The sequence below is a fragment of the Harpia harpyja genome, chromosome Z (assembly GCF_026419915.1).
Source record: "Harpia harpyja isolate bHarHar1 chromosome Z, bHarHar1 primary haplotype, whole genome shotgun sequence".
NCBI lineage: Eukaryota > Metazoa > Chordata > Aves > Accipitriformes > Accipitridae > Harpia > Harpia harpyja.
The window spans coordinates 28,290,671-28,308,569 of record NC_068969.1 but is presented as its reverse complement, the minus strand read 5'-3'; the positions used below and the strand labels follow the sequence as shown (position 1 = coordinate 28,308,569).

At 46.3% G+C, this 17,899-nt stretch overlaps 1 protein-coding gene across 1 annotated transcript in view; it reads right to left on the bottom strand.

Annotated features, from left to right (window-relative positions):
* The window catches only part of ELL2 (elongation factor for RNA polymerase II 2), a 48,226-nt gene extending 34,016 nt beyond the window's left edge, over positions 1 to 14,210 (bottom strand). The window contains exons 1-2 of the mRNA XM_052777532.1: positions 14,082 to 14,210; positions 3,189 to 3,236 (exon numbers count right to left, since the gene is read on the bottom strand). Coding sequence (XP_052633492.1) covers positions 3,189 to 3,236; positions 14,082 to 14,210 — 177 coding nt within the window. The remainder of the gene's footprint in view (positions 1 to 3,188; positions 3,237 to 14,081) is intronic.
* Between the last annotated feature and the right edge of the window lie 3,689 nt (positions 14,211 to 17,899).

Here is a 17,899-nt window from a genome sequence, read left to right as displayed (position 1 = left end):
TCTGTTTAAGAAATGTATTTGCAAAGTTGCAGGACACAGCAGAGAAAGTTAAAAATACAGGAGGGAAGCCATAGCAGAGAAAGCAAGGTTGTTTGAAAAATTACCTCTACAGAAGTACATTGGACTATAATTGGACTTTTTTTTTTAAAGGTATCCCTACTGTGTTACAAGTTAATTGCCAATATTCACATGCCTCAGGGCTATTGTATCTAGCACAGCACAGCTGCTACATTCTCCAGGCTGCCTAGGTGTTTAATTACAACCTATTTCTTAAAAATTAATCTGAATCACTGTAATGATCCACTTCTTGCAGTCCTTCAGTGTCCTCCAGCTCTCTCAGCCACCAGCAGATGTTATCATCCAGAGTGTTTGGGAGTAAGATGTTCCAGGAGGAAAAGTTCTCCCTCCCAGGGGCTGACTTGTGCTCTGGTGCAAAAGTTTGTTTTAACAATCACAGATATTTTATGAATTCACAAATCTCAGAGTTCTTAGCTGTGTTTTGTTCAAACTGTTCCAGTGCAGTTTCAGTGGTTCTTGTACTGAAGAGCAGCATCTAGAGGCTAACTATGCAGCACACACAGATTATTTATTATCATACTGAATGCAAACCATCTTACTGCACCACTGGATTTGCTATTGTGCCTTCTGACACCATCTATGTACTTCCAACACTTTTCAGTTCCCTTAAGAGCAACCCTACTGTACAACAGAAAAAAATGAAGCTTGCTTTTCTTTTTTGGCAAAGTGACTGCAGAACCCCTTTGACACCAATCTTAGCTTCTTGTTAAACATATACATGAAATAAAAGCTCCTCCCTTGCCTCTTCCAGTGTAAGGCTCCTTTGCTCAGTTCCCACATCTAATGCAACTCTAGACCACCCCAAGCCAGAAAGCTCCTTTTATTTCTCCACTCCAGCCCCTCCTATCAGCCATACAGGCCTGGGACAAGAATGTATGTAACTAGAGATGGAATATTTAAAAAAAACAAAAACAAAAACAAAAGCTTTTTTTTGTAATGCTAGTATTTTATCCTCAGCTGGGAGTTAGATAGTTGCCTGAATTGCAGAGGAAGTACTCTCAAGAGACAGAGAAAATTACTATTTGCTTTCAGCAGCATTTAAGGAAACATCTTGCTGCCACAGGTAACCTGCAACGTCTTGGCACTGACAAATACACCTTGAACACTCTTCACTCCAGAGACCGCCTACTGGAAACCAGTCCAGAAGAGGAAGGCAGGCTTTTCAAAGGGCCAGGTCAGTCCTCTGCCATGCAATTTGTGTACTCTGGAAATACTCAGAACATGGCTGCACAATATACACAAATAACAAGCTAACCATTTCTCTCCCACTGTATATACAGTAGTAAATGTCCTGTTTTAAGTTACCATCTGCCTTAATTACCTTAAATTTCTCTCCCTATTGCAAAGACTTAGAATCTAGGAATCTCCTGCAATAAATTCCTTAGTTTGCATTTCCTTAATTATGGACAGATTTGAAAAGTACCATAAGAGATTATTGCTTCTGCAGCAAGCAGCAAAGTCCCTGCAGATGTTTCCACCCCATAGAGCATGGAAGCAGACCTTACTGTTGAGTTTCATAATAAAAAAGTACATACCTGGATTAACTTTTTAATAGAAACAAGGGTGATACCGTTGTAAGTTAACATTTGGCTCTTCAGCAGTCTTGTGACCCCCAGATTTTGACAGCTTTTGGTAGAACCCCCAGACTTTTTACAGCTGAGAAACAAAGTCTCTCCCAGCTTAGTAACATCTCAAACCGCACATACTACTGCTTTAAAACTGCTACTAGAGAGCATGGGAGAAAGCAGCACATGAACTTTTGCAGAGAAAGAGAGGGTGCAGGGTAGATAAAGCATCCTGGTAATTTTTCTTTCACACCATACTACTTGCAGAACTTCAGATTAACAGCTAGGTTAATTATTTATACTCTGAGAGCTTATTTTGAACTCGGCTCCTGCTCCATTCCTTGCAGCACTCATGTGCCTGCTGCCACAGCCGGCAGGCCAGGAAGCTAATCGGTGGGGCTGGCCAGTCTGTTTTACTGGATTACTTCCCAGCCAGATTAGCAAGTGCAACTTCCTTCTTGATGGCAGCACAAATTTAATTTGATCTGTGCTCCCAGCCACTCTCTCCTGGTACAGCTATTTTGGCTGACTCTCAACTAAGATGGTTATTCATTCGAGTAAGGAAACTCTTTCACCAGTGTAGTTTAAATATTTGCCAGTATGGTTTAAATTGCGAATAAGCTATAATGACAAAGGATTTTCTTACAAGTGCAGTTAAGAGACTTTTGTCTGCACAAGTAGCTTTATTATAGATATGATTGTCCCAGCATCTGAGCACCCTTCAGCCAAACTGATGCTGGACCAGGACTGTAGTTTCAGACCTGTGGGCGGGAGTACCTCTTCACACCAGCATAAAGACCTTACTCATCCTTCTCTTGCCCCTTCCTGGCTATTTATACACCAGCACCACACAGCTACATGGAAAACTGGATCAGTTAATGGATCTGAATTAAGTCTAACAGCATAAAAAGCATAATCCATACTTCAGTCTTTAAAAATGAGACTTTAGCCATCCCTTAAAGTTTAAATATTAAACCTAAAACCTTAAATCATTCTACTTAGAGATCATAGCCTGTATTTTAATGTTACCTTCAGCTTTAGTTCTCCAATTTGCACCACTGACTGATTGTTTAACAGGACCTGTGGCCATTAGGAGGCATTTCCTCATATTTTCCTCCAACTCTTCAAAAGGCTTGAAATACTCTGTTTTATTAGTTTCAGAAAAGGGTCAAGAACCACCAGTAGTCTGTGGTATGCAAAACCCCACCCCTCAAAACTGCAGTTCTGCTTCACACCTTGAAACCAACCGCTTAACATCTATTTAAAAAATATTAAATTTGCACTGCTCAGTTGACTTACAACTTATTTCCATGGCTTTCAAATTTAGGCTAAAAGGTGACAAAAGTAAGATAAAAAAGAAGCATACCTAAAGCATGATTCTCTTCCACTTTCAGCTACAACTTTCAAGTAAATACACAATGAAACATATCTGGCATTAAGCAGATTTTAACAATCTCTGTAGGATTTTTTTTTTTTTAAATAAGTGAAAGTGGTTAATCTACACTGCATTTATTTTCCAACATAACAAGAGTACAAAATACTCACCCCTTGGGATCCTTTAAATTGAATTGAAGGTTGAGAAGAAACACGATCCTACAAGAGAAAGAAAATAAGTAGAATGTAAGCAAAATGACAAATCTTTGTGCTCCGGCAGAAGTTAATTCGCTGCAGAAAGAGAAGGTGGATGATCCCACAGCAAACCGTAAGGCTCCTCATGCCCATACCAAGATGCAGACCCCACCGGGCAGCAGCAGCCAGGGCTTCAGCAGCAGGTCTGGGCTCCTTGCAGCACCCAGGGTTTCCTCCACTCAGCACCAAGGAGCCCGAGAACCGATGCTTTATTGTGCTTAGCAAGGACAACAGCGTGCCATGGGGAGACTGAGAAAATTCTGAAAGTTGTACAGCAGTATCTGCTGGCAGTGAAAGGAAAACTAACCCCTCTTCTGCCCAAAGTACCGTTGAATGTGGGAGTCCAATACAGTGTGCTTTCCCCCTCTCAAGCCCTGCCCTGCTACCCTGGTTGCTTACATATTGGGATTGGCTTAGTTTCCAAAAAGACTATTCAATAACAGGATTTTCACATGTACTTGAGTTCTGGGTATCAGCTCGAGATGCGTCATTAACAAAGGCAACCTGCCTACTCAAAAGGTCTTCCTAATGATGGCTTTCCTCATTAGGACAACGCTCAGGCCCCCATCGCTTCCCACTGTTACAGATGACCTGCTCTTTGCCCGGACCCCCATGCACCCACCAGTACTGCCAGGAGCTCTTGCAACACTGGAAACCAAGCTTCCCACCACAGCATCTTTTGTGTTGCTCCCAGCAGTGTGGACAGCCCGGCTGTCCTCAGGAAGGCGAATAGCACCCCTCTTCTGCTCTTACACTCGTAACTTGAGCTAATTAACTTCAGCTAGCACATGTCTTAAAGACGAAAAGACATGCAGCACAATCAAACTGGCTCCAAAAAACTTCTGAGCTCCCCCAAACAATCCTCACTTCTTCAGCTACATATCTGCCAAGGGAAATACACAATATGGCCAAAAATAACAAAAGCCACCTGCGCCTTGTCTCTATCATTTCACAGCACCAAGCGCAGACTGTTCCTGACCTGCGAGGATGTAAGTGTCCTGCACTGCTGCTGTGCTGACACCGCAGTCCATGAAGACTTGCAAATGTTAAGGGGAAAAAAAAAAAAAAATTAAAAAATCAAGGAGCTTCCTAGCTGGAAACTACTTTTCTGTCACAGGCTGGCTTATGGACAGATCTGCTCCTCGACACAGCCCAAACAGCAACACCACCAGTGCCAGCAGGAGCCCACTGATAAGAATATCCCATTTTAGCAGCAATGCTGACTTTGCTCAGCTTTACTGAATCCTGAAATTATGCTGCTGGACACAAAAACATAGGGCAGCTATGCTGACGAGCTCAATTTGCTAGGCTTTGTCCACAGGGTGTTACAGGGAGTTTGCCAACACACTGCAAACACTTACACTAAACAAGTTGCACCAAAGGATGAAATCCTGACTAATACAGACTTTATTCCAGCAAAAGCAAGTGCTTATGGACTTAAAGTTTAGGTGCCATTCAGGACTCAGCATCACTGGAAAGGCAAGTTAGATTCAACCCCTGTCCTCTCCTCCCTCCAGCCACAGGTTCCTCCTCCTTCACTTGCACTTGTCTCGCCCTTTTGCAATAAAATCCACCTCACTCATCCAGCAGAAAACTCCCCACGCTGGGCTTAGTGATGAGCTGAACCTGCTCACACAGGTGTCAGAGAGTGCTGGAGCCGGCCGAGGGCAGGCAGCAGGAGTGCGTGACGAAGCTGAGCTTCACCAGTGCTCAACGTCACCTGTGAGCATCACCCGATGACGCAAAGTCCCAGAGAGGGGGTCGGGCAGAAATAATACCACTGAAGAGCTGGAGTTCCCACACGAATTGGTGGTGGGGTCTTTAAAAATGACTACACTTGTTTGATCGGAGGCTTATATACACTATCTCAAGTTATGCAGCAGCCAACAACACATACAACCTTAAGCCCTGAAATGGCTCACTGCATATTTGTCTGCTCCACAAACCTTCTGACTTAAAGCCTAAAAGTTTTAGAATTCAGCCAAGTTTGACATTAGTAATGTACCTGTCCACTTAACCAGCACATACAAGTAAACTCATTTAAAAAAAAAAAGCGACAAGTTACATATGCAAAGTCTGGCACACAGTTATGAATCCTAACCCTTGTCTGAGGTTTTCCAGAATGAAGTTTAGTGCTCCACAGAGAAATTAACGTATGAAGGCAATTCACAAAACCCTGATGCAATTATTGCATAGGACCATGCAGCAGCCACCACCTTCTTGCAGTGGCTCACAGAATTTGACACAAGCTGGTTTTCGAGCTGGAGAAACCATGCTGGTGTACCAGTCGCCTCCCCTGCTTCAGCATGAGGAAGTGCAATTTAAAAAAAAATCTGAATTTAGCTCGGCATCAAGCAGAAAGGTCACACCTACCCGCTGGCAGGTGGTCTGGAGCAGCAGGATGCTGTGGCAGGGAGTGGGTCAGGGGACCTTGGCCCTCCAGCCAAACCTTCTGTCAGCCCCCGCATCCAACGAGCTGACTGCTCTGAACTACCACCACATGGACCTCAGGCTTCAACTCAAATGCAGGAAGCACTTCTCCAAACCCCCCTTCCCTCTGCTCCCCCAGGATCACCCCGTTTTCCTGCATTTCTTTTCTTGCAGCAAAGAGCATGAAGCTTTAGAGAAGCGGCTCTCTGCAGAAGGCCAGGAGCCTCACCACTTTTGATGCCCATTCCCCTTTTACCTCCCTACCACCTGCCCTTGTTAGGGGTGTTAGAAGGTGCATCCCTTGTTACTCCTGTTCTGCAGCCATTTATACACTTGCTGTCCACGAATTAGTGTAGTCCCTGCCCAAACTCCCTGCTACTGCCTGTCCCCAGCCTCCTATGAGAGCAAGGTGCAGAAGTCCACCATCCAACAGGTGAACACACCCACCCGCTTTCCTTTATCTGCTGGTTCCATCAGCTGCCCTCTCCCTCCAGTATTGCAAGACACGGGCAGTATCAGCTCTACTGTCACGTCACCTATGATTCCTTGAGCCACAGCCCCGCATCCTTCACCTCCCAGTGGAGAGCCCCAGTCTCCGTGGTCTCTCCTTGCAAGGCAGTTGCTACAGCTGGAGAGAGCAAGCAGAGGACAGCTCTCCTCCCTCACATCCCTCACAAACCAGGATTGCACAGGGGACTCAAAATGTGGGTGCCCAAGAACTTTACACAGCACCAACAGGACCCTCTCCATCACCCTTAATGCCCTCCCAGATGGTTCCTGGCTCTTTGCTAGCTATTCTGGCTGATGATGCACACTGAACAAATTATTTCCGAGTACTGGAAATAGCAACTCCAAGATCTCTTATTCTGTAGTTGCAACTGCCCATTCCAAGTTTCGTGTCGTGCAGAGCTTATTTTTCCCCTACATGTTACCTTACCTATGGTGAAAACCATATGCCACCTTTGTTGGCACCGATCCAGCTTGGCAAGATCTTTCCAGACCAACTCAGCACCACTTTCTGATCACCTGAAAAATCCGAGCATCACCTCCAAGCTTTGACATCTCAGTACCTTCTCCAAGCCACTGCAGAACATGTTAAGTGAAACTGACTCCAGGATTGACTCTTGGGAAATCAGAGGTGGACTTGCTTCCACCCTGAAGAGCCACCACTAAGCCAGACCCACTTCTGCACATCATTCCTCCGGTGCCAATCTCATCTCTCACCTAACATGTGAGCTGACCCCTTGTCCCAATCTGCTCTCGCCAGTTTGGCCAGTTCAGCCCAAAACTTCTGGAACAGTGCAAACTTGAAAACCTTACAATCCCACACCTAGGGCATAAACTCTAGAGTCCCACCTAGTTAATCCAAGGAAGTGATCCTGGAAAAACTGTTAGCACCCAAAACAGCTGGAGCAACACATGCATCGCCTCACTAAGGAGTAGGAATAATCTGGTGTCAACTCAGCTGAAACCCATGCTACAGACAGCTCCAGGCACACTTCATTTAAGTAATTACTCTTTATTTGCATCTGAAGATTCTATTTAAGATAAGGAATAAGTTCTCCTACACAGGACTGGTTAAAAAAAAAAAATTAGCTAGAGGACCTGTGACAGTCAGGTCTTAAATCTCTAACCCAGGGGGGCAAAAACTCAAGAGCTTTCTCCTCCAGGTCCACTATTTTGCTTAATAACCTTTGGGCAGGGACTGCGTCTGCTCACAAGACTTGAGATCTGTGCACACACATGGCACACTGCAAATAACTCAGATATTTATAAGGCACCACCCTTGTATGTGAAGCTAATTATCTACTGTTTTTCAGGCACGTTGACTCAGAGTAAGCAGAAGATGCCTTTGTATCAGCACATTAGAGATTGTGATGTGTAATAAAGTTTTTCATATGCTTCGATAATTTTTAAAGAGCATTGTATTATGTAGGAGGAGGCTAGAACAAGATACCAGTGTTGTCTGGCAATGCCATCCTAAGGATTTCCCCTCTCCCCTCCTCCTCCTTTCAGCAGCTTCTCTTCCCTGCCTTGGGGCTTGGAGCTGCCAACTGAGCCCAAAAAAGTCATTCGTCAATTCAGAGCATGGCCATGTATCAGCACAACTTAGGCTGAGCAATTACAGAGGTGTCCTCACAAGAAGAAAAAGCATTTGGAAGGAAAGACTACCTGCACTGATGAAGTCCATTAAATTACTCCAGACAGCGTAGCACTGCCACAGAGGATCCCTCCTTATGTACACACTCCAGCGAGCACATCAGTCACATCACGCTTCCAAGCGGCTGCAAGGACTGAGAAACTGAAGCAGCGAGCCAGGCTGCACTTAACAAAGTTCAGATAGCCAACTCTGACCTCCAGAGGTGTAATATATTGAAACAACCATGTTGTGGGCAGAGCTATTCTGACAGTGGATATGGAAATACAACAGGAATTTAGGCTCCTTTGGTGTACCCATTCTTATTAGTTTTGGAGCTACATTATTTTGTTGGTGGCTTTTTTTTACATACAAGATGGCTTCACATGATCTGGACAGTACTCAGTGAGCAGGAAAACCCCAAACATTGAAAAAACCTTAGCACACAGCTCCAGAACTTGGTTACTATACAAACCCTAAAGACACAGCGCTCATCGTTACCCCAAGAGTACTTCATAAATACCAGTGCGTTTATCCTCCTAGTCACCGTAAGTGGGCATTACTACCATTTTACAAGCAGTAACAGAAAGAGGTGACTATGATCTGTGTTACCTGATAGTTTTGGGTGTCAAATGTGAAAAACCCAACTTCTGGTTTTCACTGAGACTCGTTGGCACTTGATATTCTCACCTGTAGCTTGTGGTTCCCTTCACTATACCCATGACCAGCACACAGCAGTGGCAGTCTACATGAGGGATGCTGCCAAAGGGAGCGCTTGATCACTCAATGCCAAAACCGGACTGCCAGCACTGGCACAGGGACAAGGCAAGCAGAAGTAGCATGCAGATGCTGAGGGGAATGGGCAGGGTGCATCTCATCAGCTCACCCCATCTCCTGGAGCCACAGCACTGATGTTGCAGCCCTGCAGCCAGACAGGAGCAGCCTTGGGAGAGGGAAAGCACTGGAGCTGCTGGCTCAGAAGGTGGGACTTCCCCTCCTGGGGAAGCTGACAAATAAATCTACTTCGCTGTATTGTAAAACAAAGTTGTATTCTTGCTGCGCGGCCGTCAACTGCTCAAGAGCCCACAGTGCCTGAAGAGGAAGGTCCGGCTCCTTTCCCTACCCATTCCCTCCAGCACTTGTCGGTCTTTTCCACAACCTCATTCAACTTGCTAACCCAGAAGACATGCCACAAAATAGTTAAATGGGTAGTTTTCTGCAATAGAAAGAAGTGGAACAGGACTTTCCCTTTTCAGGGGTCATGAAACCTCAAATCAGTTCAAGCCATCTCAAAAGTTCACTCTGGACATTCAGCTCAGTTGTCAGATCTCTACTGATCACCTGTGCAGGATGCAGGCAAGGCACTACGATCAAGCCATCACATTTGCTAGGACAGTGTTTTACTGCCCTAAGTTCTTCCTGCAGTCCCATGTCTCATCAGCCACAACCTTCTGACATCTGAAACAGGATACAGGTCTTAGTCACTTCATACCAGACCTCTGATTTATCCAGGGCCGTCCTGTACGCTAGATGAGGTAGGAATTCTGCAGGAAGGTAATGCATCAATACCACTGGAAGAACTATAGCTACCACCCAGCTACCCCAAAGAAACCATAGGGATTAAGATTTTTTCCCCCACTAATAGATTTGTTTGAAATCGGACTCAGCAGTTAGCAACAACACAAAAACACGCAGAGTGACATCACACAGGCCTTGCTGCCATAAGAAAATAGGTTCAAAAGATCTCACAATCAACCAGTCATTGATGAAAATGCATTTATAATGAATACTCATATTGCTCAAATCAATTAACTCTGCATTATCAGTCACGTCATACAGTAAGAGTGATGCAATCTTAGATTTCAAGAAATCAAACGAAAATAGACACACAACTTGCCATCAACTCTCCATCGGCAACTTGGAGGCAAAACCACAGAGATGTCACATAGGCACATTCCTTCTTTTGCACAGAAGTGAACATCACTCTCCTGCAGTTTAGATATTCGTGGCAAGCGTGCCAGTGGCAGATTTTCATTTATGTGCCGATAGCAGAATGGAATGCCTTGAGGTCTCCCAGCTCCACTGTAGGCTCTGGAAATGCCCTGCAGGAACCAGACTCTCCCACACACTCCTGTTCCTAGGATTACCTTCAGCACCTTCCCTCAACCACTTCCAGCCATGCTGTTGCTCACTGCTAGCTCAGTTCACCCCATTCCCTTCCATGGAGACAGGAGGGATGATAACCAGCTGACCTCAGCTCTCGGCTGCCTCCTCAGAGCTCCTAATAATTCCTGCTCCAGTCTTCTTCTTCACTCCCAGTTAACCCCAGTCTGCTTTTTCTCTTTTCCTAGACCTTATCTTCCCAGTCTTCTTGTGTCATCATCTGGAGTTCCCCCTCCAAGTGTCACATCAACTCCCCAGCTGCTCATCTAGGGTAGCATCTCCCCACCACAGGTGCCAGAGCCCATCCTTACACACCTAAATCTAAATCCAGCACAGCTGTGGGGACATGCAAGCTACAGTTTTGAAAAGACTAACGAGGTGTCTACCTTAGAGCTGACCTCAAAAGCAAAAAAGCAAAACCTAAGACATCTGCCCCATCTGTGAGCCGAAGCACATCCTCATTTGCCGCAGGACACTGCCAGAGCTCCCTAAAAGGCCAAACCCTTCAAACAAATTAGTTTCCTAACCCCCAGCCCAAACCCTGGCCACCTGAGGCAGATACAAGCCACAGGAAGATTTGACCCTGGTAAACGAAATATGGCGGAGCCCTGTGACTCCACTTCAATTGCTTAGAGTGGGAGAACATCAGGCAAAGGTAGCATTTCATATGCTTACTGACTCTGCAGCTGGAACATCCCAATAACTGTTTGAAAAATAAAAACTTAAATGCAAAACAGATTCCTAAGAGTCACAATTATCCTTTGGTTTGAAAAGCTCAGATTTTACAGGCCAAAACCTTTGCTTTAACAGCATGCAGAATAAAATATACACCTCCAGCTGCTTTTACCTGGAGAAGCACAGCTGAAACATGACTGTAGACAGACATTAATCCTGCAAAAAGCCACATCAGTTGAAGGCAGCACTGTCCCCACTTCTCTGCAAACACTACTCCACGCAGTATTCTCTGATCGGCTTCAGAGTAGTCAGCAGATTAGGTCAGGCCACCACCAGTGAGAGTGAAATTATATGCTGTGGCCAAACCAGATAAGAGGCTCCATGTGCACCAAAGTAAAACGACTCAATTTCTCTTTAACCTGTCTCTTTATTCTGCTTCTGAGGATCATACAGTAAGCCAACTTTACAGCTAAGCCAGCAAAAAGTGATTTTTGTTTTTTTGCCGGGCAAAGTTTCTGCACAGAGGGTGGAGTTGCGTGCTATAACTTGAGCTAATCTAATCAGTTACCTGCCACTGAAAAACGAAGGTTCTGCTCCCACAACTTATCCTGGCCACGTGCTCTCTGCGCCCTCTCACCACGTTAGCTCTAACGCTTCTGCATCCAGCACCGCACCAGCATGGAAAAAAAAAATATAAAAGAAGCTCACAACTAAATAAATTGGTTCATAAAAAGTCCCAGAGGGCAATACAAGGGATGGAGGGAGGTGATGTACCAGGCCAGCAAAGCCACACCTGGTAGTGGTGAGATGCCAGAGCAGCTGAGCCCCAGAGTGTGGTCCCACCAGCAGGCACGGCTCTGCCTGAGGTGGGCAGGGACGACTCAGCCTTGATTTTAGAGCAGGACCTCCTCTGCAGAGCAGCTGCAGCTCTGGCCTCTGAGGGCAACCCACAGCACTTAACTAAACTAAAGCCAAAATATCACCCCCTACTACATAGAACTTGTTTTAAAAAACCAATGAGCCATGCTTTAAATTAACACTGCCACAGATGATGCTCAAGGATCTTAAAGCATGCTGCTCAATATTGCCAAACGAAATCTAGGCAAGAATGTCCTCCGTCATCTGAAGCCAGTTGACCCCAGGCCGTGATGATAGAGCACATAAAGCGAGTAGGGAATCAGGATTTGTACTCACCTACTAAGCTGCAGAGACCAGGCCTGCTGAAGAGGTACAATCTCTATTCTGTATTTCTGAAGGTGGAGGTGAAGTTAGATGTTTTTAATGTAAGAACTTAAGAGTCTTTCAAGTTTTCTTTAGCTGTCATGCCAGCTAAGAAAACCCTTAGCAGAGGTAACAACAAGGAGAGACTGCTTCATTCTTTATGCAGACTGTTTAAATTTGAATGTTAAGCAATTAAATATACAGAGCCTGATTACATGCTGCCCAGGTTCTACAGGTGATGGGACAAGCAGGTCATTGGAGGGTTATCCTGATTTCTCACCTCTACATGCTTTCTGCGATATTACTTGTGCTACACAGATAAGACCTTCCAGCACAGAACAGAGGCAGCAGCAGAGCTGTAGGTTACCTTCCTTGCATTCGCCTTATTGCACTCCCCAGTCCTCAGCAATGCTGATTTTAAGCCTTCATTGCAAATTCTTCAGTTGCACAGCCAGAACTGAAATGGGTCAGCAACATAGCTGAGCATTAAGGTAGAGAGAAGGAAGGTATCACCAGCTACAGACCATCAATCCTGTCCTCCTCCAGCACTGGACAGACGTGTGAGCTAGCAGATCATGGCCAGACCTATTTAAAATGGAGACAACAGAAAGAGATAGTCTATTCTCACCTCCCTCATGCCTCCCCCCGATGCTGGCGTTCTTGTCAAATATTAATAAAACAAACCAAAAAGCCTCTGCAATAAGATAACTCTGAGGATCACTTCTCGAACAGTGCCACAGGAGGTTCTTCTGCCAGCGCAGAAGTTAGAAATGTGTGATTTGGTTGAATAGTTTAAAAGATGACCCTTTCTAAACCCAGAAATTCCAGAGGCTAGAATAACAAAAGTTTGAAGTTTTTATGTTCCATTATTCTTCCACTTGCCACTGCTCAAATGGCACATTCAAACTTCAGCAGGACCGGATTATAGAAAGCAGACCTGCAGGAAGAGTTGGAGTCTCATTTGCAGTTAGGGAGAAGAAGAAATAGCAAAATAGGGAAAAGAATTTAAATTATTTTCTTGAGCATAATGACCGCAAACCACTCTTTATTCAGTTCGCAATATCCTGACGATTAGGCATGTACTACTCATTTTTCACACAAAATTACATGAACTTGGAAATTGATCCTGGTTTAGAAAAAACCACAGGTAAATAATTTACCCAAGTTGTTTCATAAATCAGAAATAATTAAACCTCTCTCAAGATGTATTTACCTGCAGTAAAAAAAGAAGTTTTATTTCAGTCAGCACAACTTCCAACTTGTCATATGTTTGAATACACAAAAGCATCTGCTTTCAGACCACAACATCCCATATCGCACTTCCACGAGGTGCGCACAACCTTTCTGGATCTCTGCTCCCCCGTTACAGTGTGAAATACCCAGGATCAAGAGTTCAGCTCACTTAACGCTCCGCTACAAGTGAAGCGCTCCCATCCCAGCAGCGCGTCCCACCTGCATCCCGCCGGCTGCGGGAACGCATCCCTTCTCCCGAGCGCAGCACTCGCTCACCTCCAATTAATGACTTTAAATTAGCTGCAAGGATGCCGGCACCGCGAAAGGCGGCTGCAACTGCAAATATCAAATACCCGAGTCACTTTTAAACACGGCGCGGACGCACGCAACCTTCGAGCCTTTTACAGCCTCGAAAATCCCTAAAAAACCAAAATCCCTGCCGCTGCCCGCTTGCGGGGCTGCTTGCCCCGCCGTGACGGCGCTCGGCGAGGGCTTGCGAAAAGAACCCGTAACGAGAAATTCATTCATTTTAGCCAGCAGGCACGCCGGAGCGCTGCTGGAAGTTTGCGAAGTGTCAGAGCGCGGAGAACACGCAAACACCCTCAAACTTCCACCCGCCGCTCCGGACCCGTCCTCCGCCGGGACGGCTGCCTCCCGAGGAGCCCACGGAGCACGAGTGGGGACCCAGACCTGCCCGGCAGGTCCGTGTCCTCCACCCCCACCCCGAGAGGGGTGTGGGAGGGGTGTGGGGGTTTCGGCCGCGGCACCTGCACACCCGCCACCGCGGATGCTGCGGGAGGGACCCCACAGGAGTAGCGGAACGGGATGGGGTGTGTGGGGTCCGACGCGGGGATGCTCGCCCCCAAGACACGACAGACCCACCGCGGAGACACCACCACCCCCCCCGCCCCCGCTGTAAACCCGCAGAACCCCACGCCCGCCCCTCTCACCTTGCAGCCCTGGTACCTCTCCAGCGCTCGCAGGGCAGTCTCGGTCAGCTTGACATGCATCACCGTGACATTCTGCGCTTCTTTCCGGCAGGACACTCTGTAGCGCTCCTCTTTCTGCAGCTCCGCCATCTTACGACCCCCCTACCCCCCCACCCACCCCTCAGCAGCAGCAGCAGCAGCAGCAGCAGCAGCAGCCGCCGCCGCCGCCGCCGCTGCCGCTGCCACCGGTCACTACGACCATCCCGCCGCCGCCGTCCCCGCCATCCCCGCCACGCGCAGCCGCGGCGTGCCCATTGGCCCAGCGGGGCGGAATACCCGGCGAGGGACGGGACGGCGCTGTGGCGTCACCGCGGAGGGGGCGGGGCTCGCGGTGGGCGGGGAGGGGGGGAAGGCTGGGGCGGCAGTTGCTGAGGGCCGGCGGGAGGGGGCGCGGGCGCGATCGCTGAGGGGGAAGGCGGGAGGTGAGGGGGAGCCGCTCCGCCCTGGGTGCCCCGGGATAGCTGTGGGGACCGGAGCGGCTGGAGCCCGGCCGGCGAGTCGAGGCCTGAGGCGGAGGACGGGGAAGCGCCGGCCTGCGGCTCCTGCCGCCCCCCGCGGCAGAGGCTGCCCGGAGCGTCCGGTAACGCGTCGCCGCGTGAGGAGGGTGTCGGTACCTCAGGGCCGGGCCGCCGTCGCTAGTTACTGCTCTTTTCGGAGTGAAAAAACAAAAGGAAAAGGAGTAGCCTGGCCCTTCGAATGGCTGAAGCGGCTTTCGAGTCGAGAGTGGCGGAGCGCTTCGGTAGAAAACTGCTCTGCTTTATCGCGTCATACGGAAGGGAGCAGCGTCATACCCCTGACCCGAACGGCAGCCTGTACAGCCTTTCTAGCAGGGGCCAGTCCTGACTTCAGTCAGTCGGTGAGGATGAGGGCAGGTGCACCGTTGTTCAAATGGCGCCCATTTGACGAAATGACCCCCGGGGGTCTCTTCTCGCCTCACGGCTTCCTGACAAGAGGCAAGCCAGAGGCATCCGAGGGCTCCCGCGTGCTCCGCAGGAGGAGCTGACATGACAGAGCAATAGGTTTAACGCTGACCAAAATTACAGGCTGATAGTTGTGCTGACTGCAGGTTGCCATTTAAGTTACTTAAACGCGTGGAAAATACTTTATAGGTGGCTTAAAATAGTTTTACTTTCATTTTCCCCATGCCCAATCTTACTCGTGCTCTACAATTCATCTTGGTCAGCTGGCACCAAGAAAAACTTGTCCAATCTTTACATGTTAGGGTGTAAAAGCATGCTCTTTAAAATGTGTTGAGTATTGTCTTCCAAAGCACGTTTTTCATGTCACAAATTAAAATCTTGTCTTTACTTTCAAGACCGTGTCCATATCTGCCCTGGTCTGGTCACCTGTCTGCCATGCTCGGATTATAACTTGCTGTTTCGATTTTCACCTCCAGCAGTTTCGTTCTTTTCCTCCACACACATACACATATATATATATACCCCCTCATATACATATTATATATATACCCCCCCATACATGCATACATATATATATGTACATACATATATGCACACCCCCTCATACAGCCCCCTTTCTTCTGGTCATTTCTCAATATATACCTGTTCGGCTTCACTTTTTTGTGATGGTTATTTCCTGGCCAAACTAAGCAAATAAAATACATAGTAAGAAGAAAGCTAATGGTAACACTCTCTTGACCATATAATGCATAATTCTATCCATACTGTGTCATTTCTTATTTAGGGAAGGCTTAAGTAAGTCCTATAAATGCTATACCTATAGGTGTGTCTATGCAGTGTTCTGTTGCAATCAAGCTTGCCTGTATATGTTTCTTTGCAAGACTGGTTCTCCGGAATGTGAATGTTTCTTAACGTGACTATTATATAAATAATAACAACTCAGGGACCAGTGGTGTATGGAGAGCAGACATCAGTGATTCCTTCAAAACGCGTCAATGTGTAGGTCTTAAAGTTTTCACCAGGTCATAATATATGCAGTAAGCAGTAACGCAGAGTCTGTGCAAGAATAAAGGCAAGAAAGTAGAAGGAAAAATGTTTGTATGAGTGTCTTGAAGTGAGTTCATGCTTTTAGTAAGCCAGTGCATTCATCATCATCCTCCCCTGAGCTCTCTGTTCCCTTAACACATTCTGCCACTGCTCAGCCCTTTAAAGAGTTTTTTTGCTTTCCTTCTGTTTGGTTTTTTGGGGGTGTGTGCTGTCTACAGTAATTTTCTCTGTATTTTCAGATATCAGGTGAATGAAAACCTGAGAACAGAGCAGTCTGCTTCAGCTCCCGACTTTGAGACTTGGTCCATCTGTTTCCCCTTTGGTAAGCTCCCAAATACATCACCACAGGAAGAAGGCGGCAGATCCTCTCCCCCACCATCAGCCCCAGGAAAAGCAGAGAGAACCTCGTCTGTGAGACACACAGCTAGGAGCTTTAGTAAAACAAGCCAAAGATTTATAGTGAAAAATAAACACCTTCAGCAATTGCAAAAGCAAAGCCTAATTTATGCTCATTTCACCCACTTGTGGATTTTCTTTCTGCTGTTAGTTTTCATATGTGAGAACATGGAGAACATAAATAATCTTTCATAGGAAATGAAACATTTCTGGTCATTGAGTTAACTTAGGATCTGCTCCAGCTCCTGTTATTATCAGGATCAAAGTGAACAAGGATACAATATGAGACTCGCAAAAAAAAATGGACTGCTTACCAGGTTGATGATGGTGTCGCAGCTCACTCTTTGGTTTTACAAAGTGAGATCATAGGCCCTATTCCCCAAAACAGCCCCCAGAAGAAGAGCCTGCACGCGTCCCACGGGAGTCAATGGCCTTGCATTCTCTGTGCTACAGACCTTTGGGTCTTTAGGGCTTGCCTATATAGGGAAGAACCTGTGGTCTTGCCAATGTATGAAGTTGCACCTTTTTAATTAAAGGTGTGATTGTATGCTGAGCTATTTAAACTGGTGCAGCTTTGTAAGTGGACACCTTTAGGCTAATGGCAGAGGTTTCTTTTGCAGTAAGTTGTTTAAGCTTATCTTGCAAAAGTGAACTAAGAAATGTTGACACAAACTGCTTTAGTGGCAAATGATAAGTGAAATAATTTCTTCCACTGGCACAGGTGGATATGGAAGAAGGCTTATTTTTTTCCACTCTTTTAACATGCGAATTCCATGCTCAGATGAGCTTTAACATTTGTGCAGTTTCTAGATCTTCTGGTAATTAGAGTTATTTCAAACAGCATTCTGCAAGTGTCAAGGTAAGAAATGTAATTTAATCTTAAAAATCTTAAACTATTGCTTCTTTCTGATAGTTGCTTTCTATAAGCAGAGGGTAGTACCTGTATGTAAGGTTGGGGGGGGGGGTTGTTGTTTTTTCCTTGAAATGGAAAAGGAGAGTGTATGAAGGAAAGGAGCTGACTGTACTGCTAGTTTTGTGCGCTATTTCCTCTTCCATAGTCTACTTTGCCTTAGAAGAGCTGCTTGGAGAAAGGAGCTGCGAAGTAAGAAGCTTGGTAGCTGGGCAACGGTGTCATTCATCCCTTGCCTATTGAGGTATGACAGAGGAGCGTATGTGCCGAAAGGAGGTAGGGGGTGCATATGGAAAAAACCCAGATGTGATTCAGAGGTGCACAATTATGCTCATAGCAAATACAACAACCAAAGGCAAATGACAGATAAAAGCAGACTATTTTCATTCCTTCTACTGCTTTTCCTGAATTTCATTCCATACTGAAATGAGCAAAAATGCTTTGCTGTTTTTCAACACTAGCATATTTATACGTGTGCACACACACACACAAAACTAAAGAGCAAG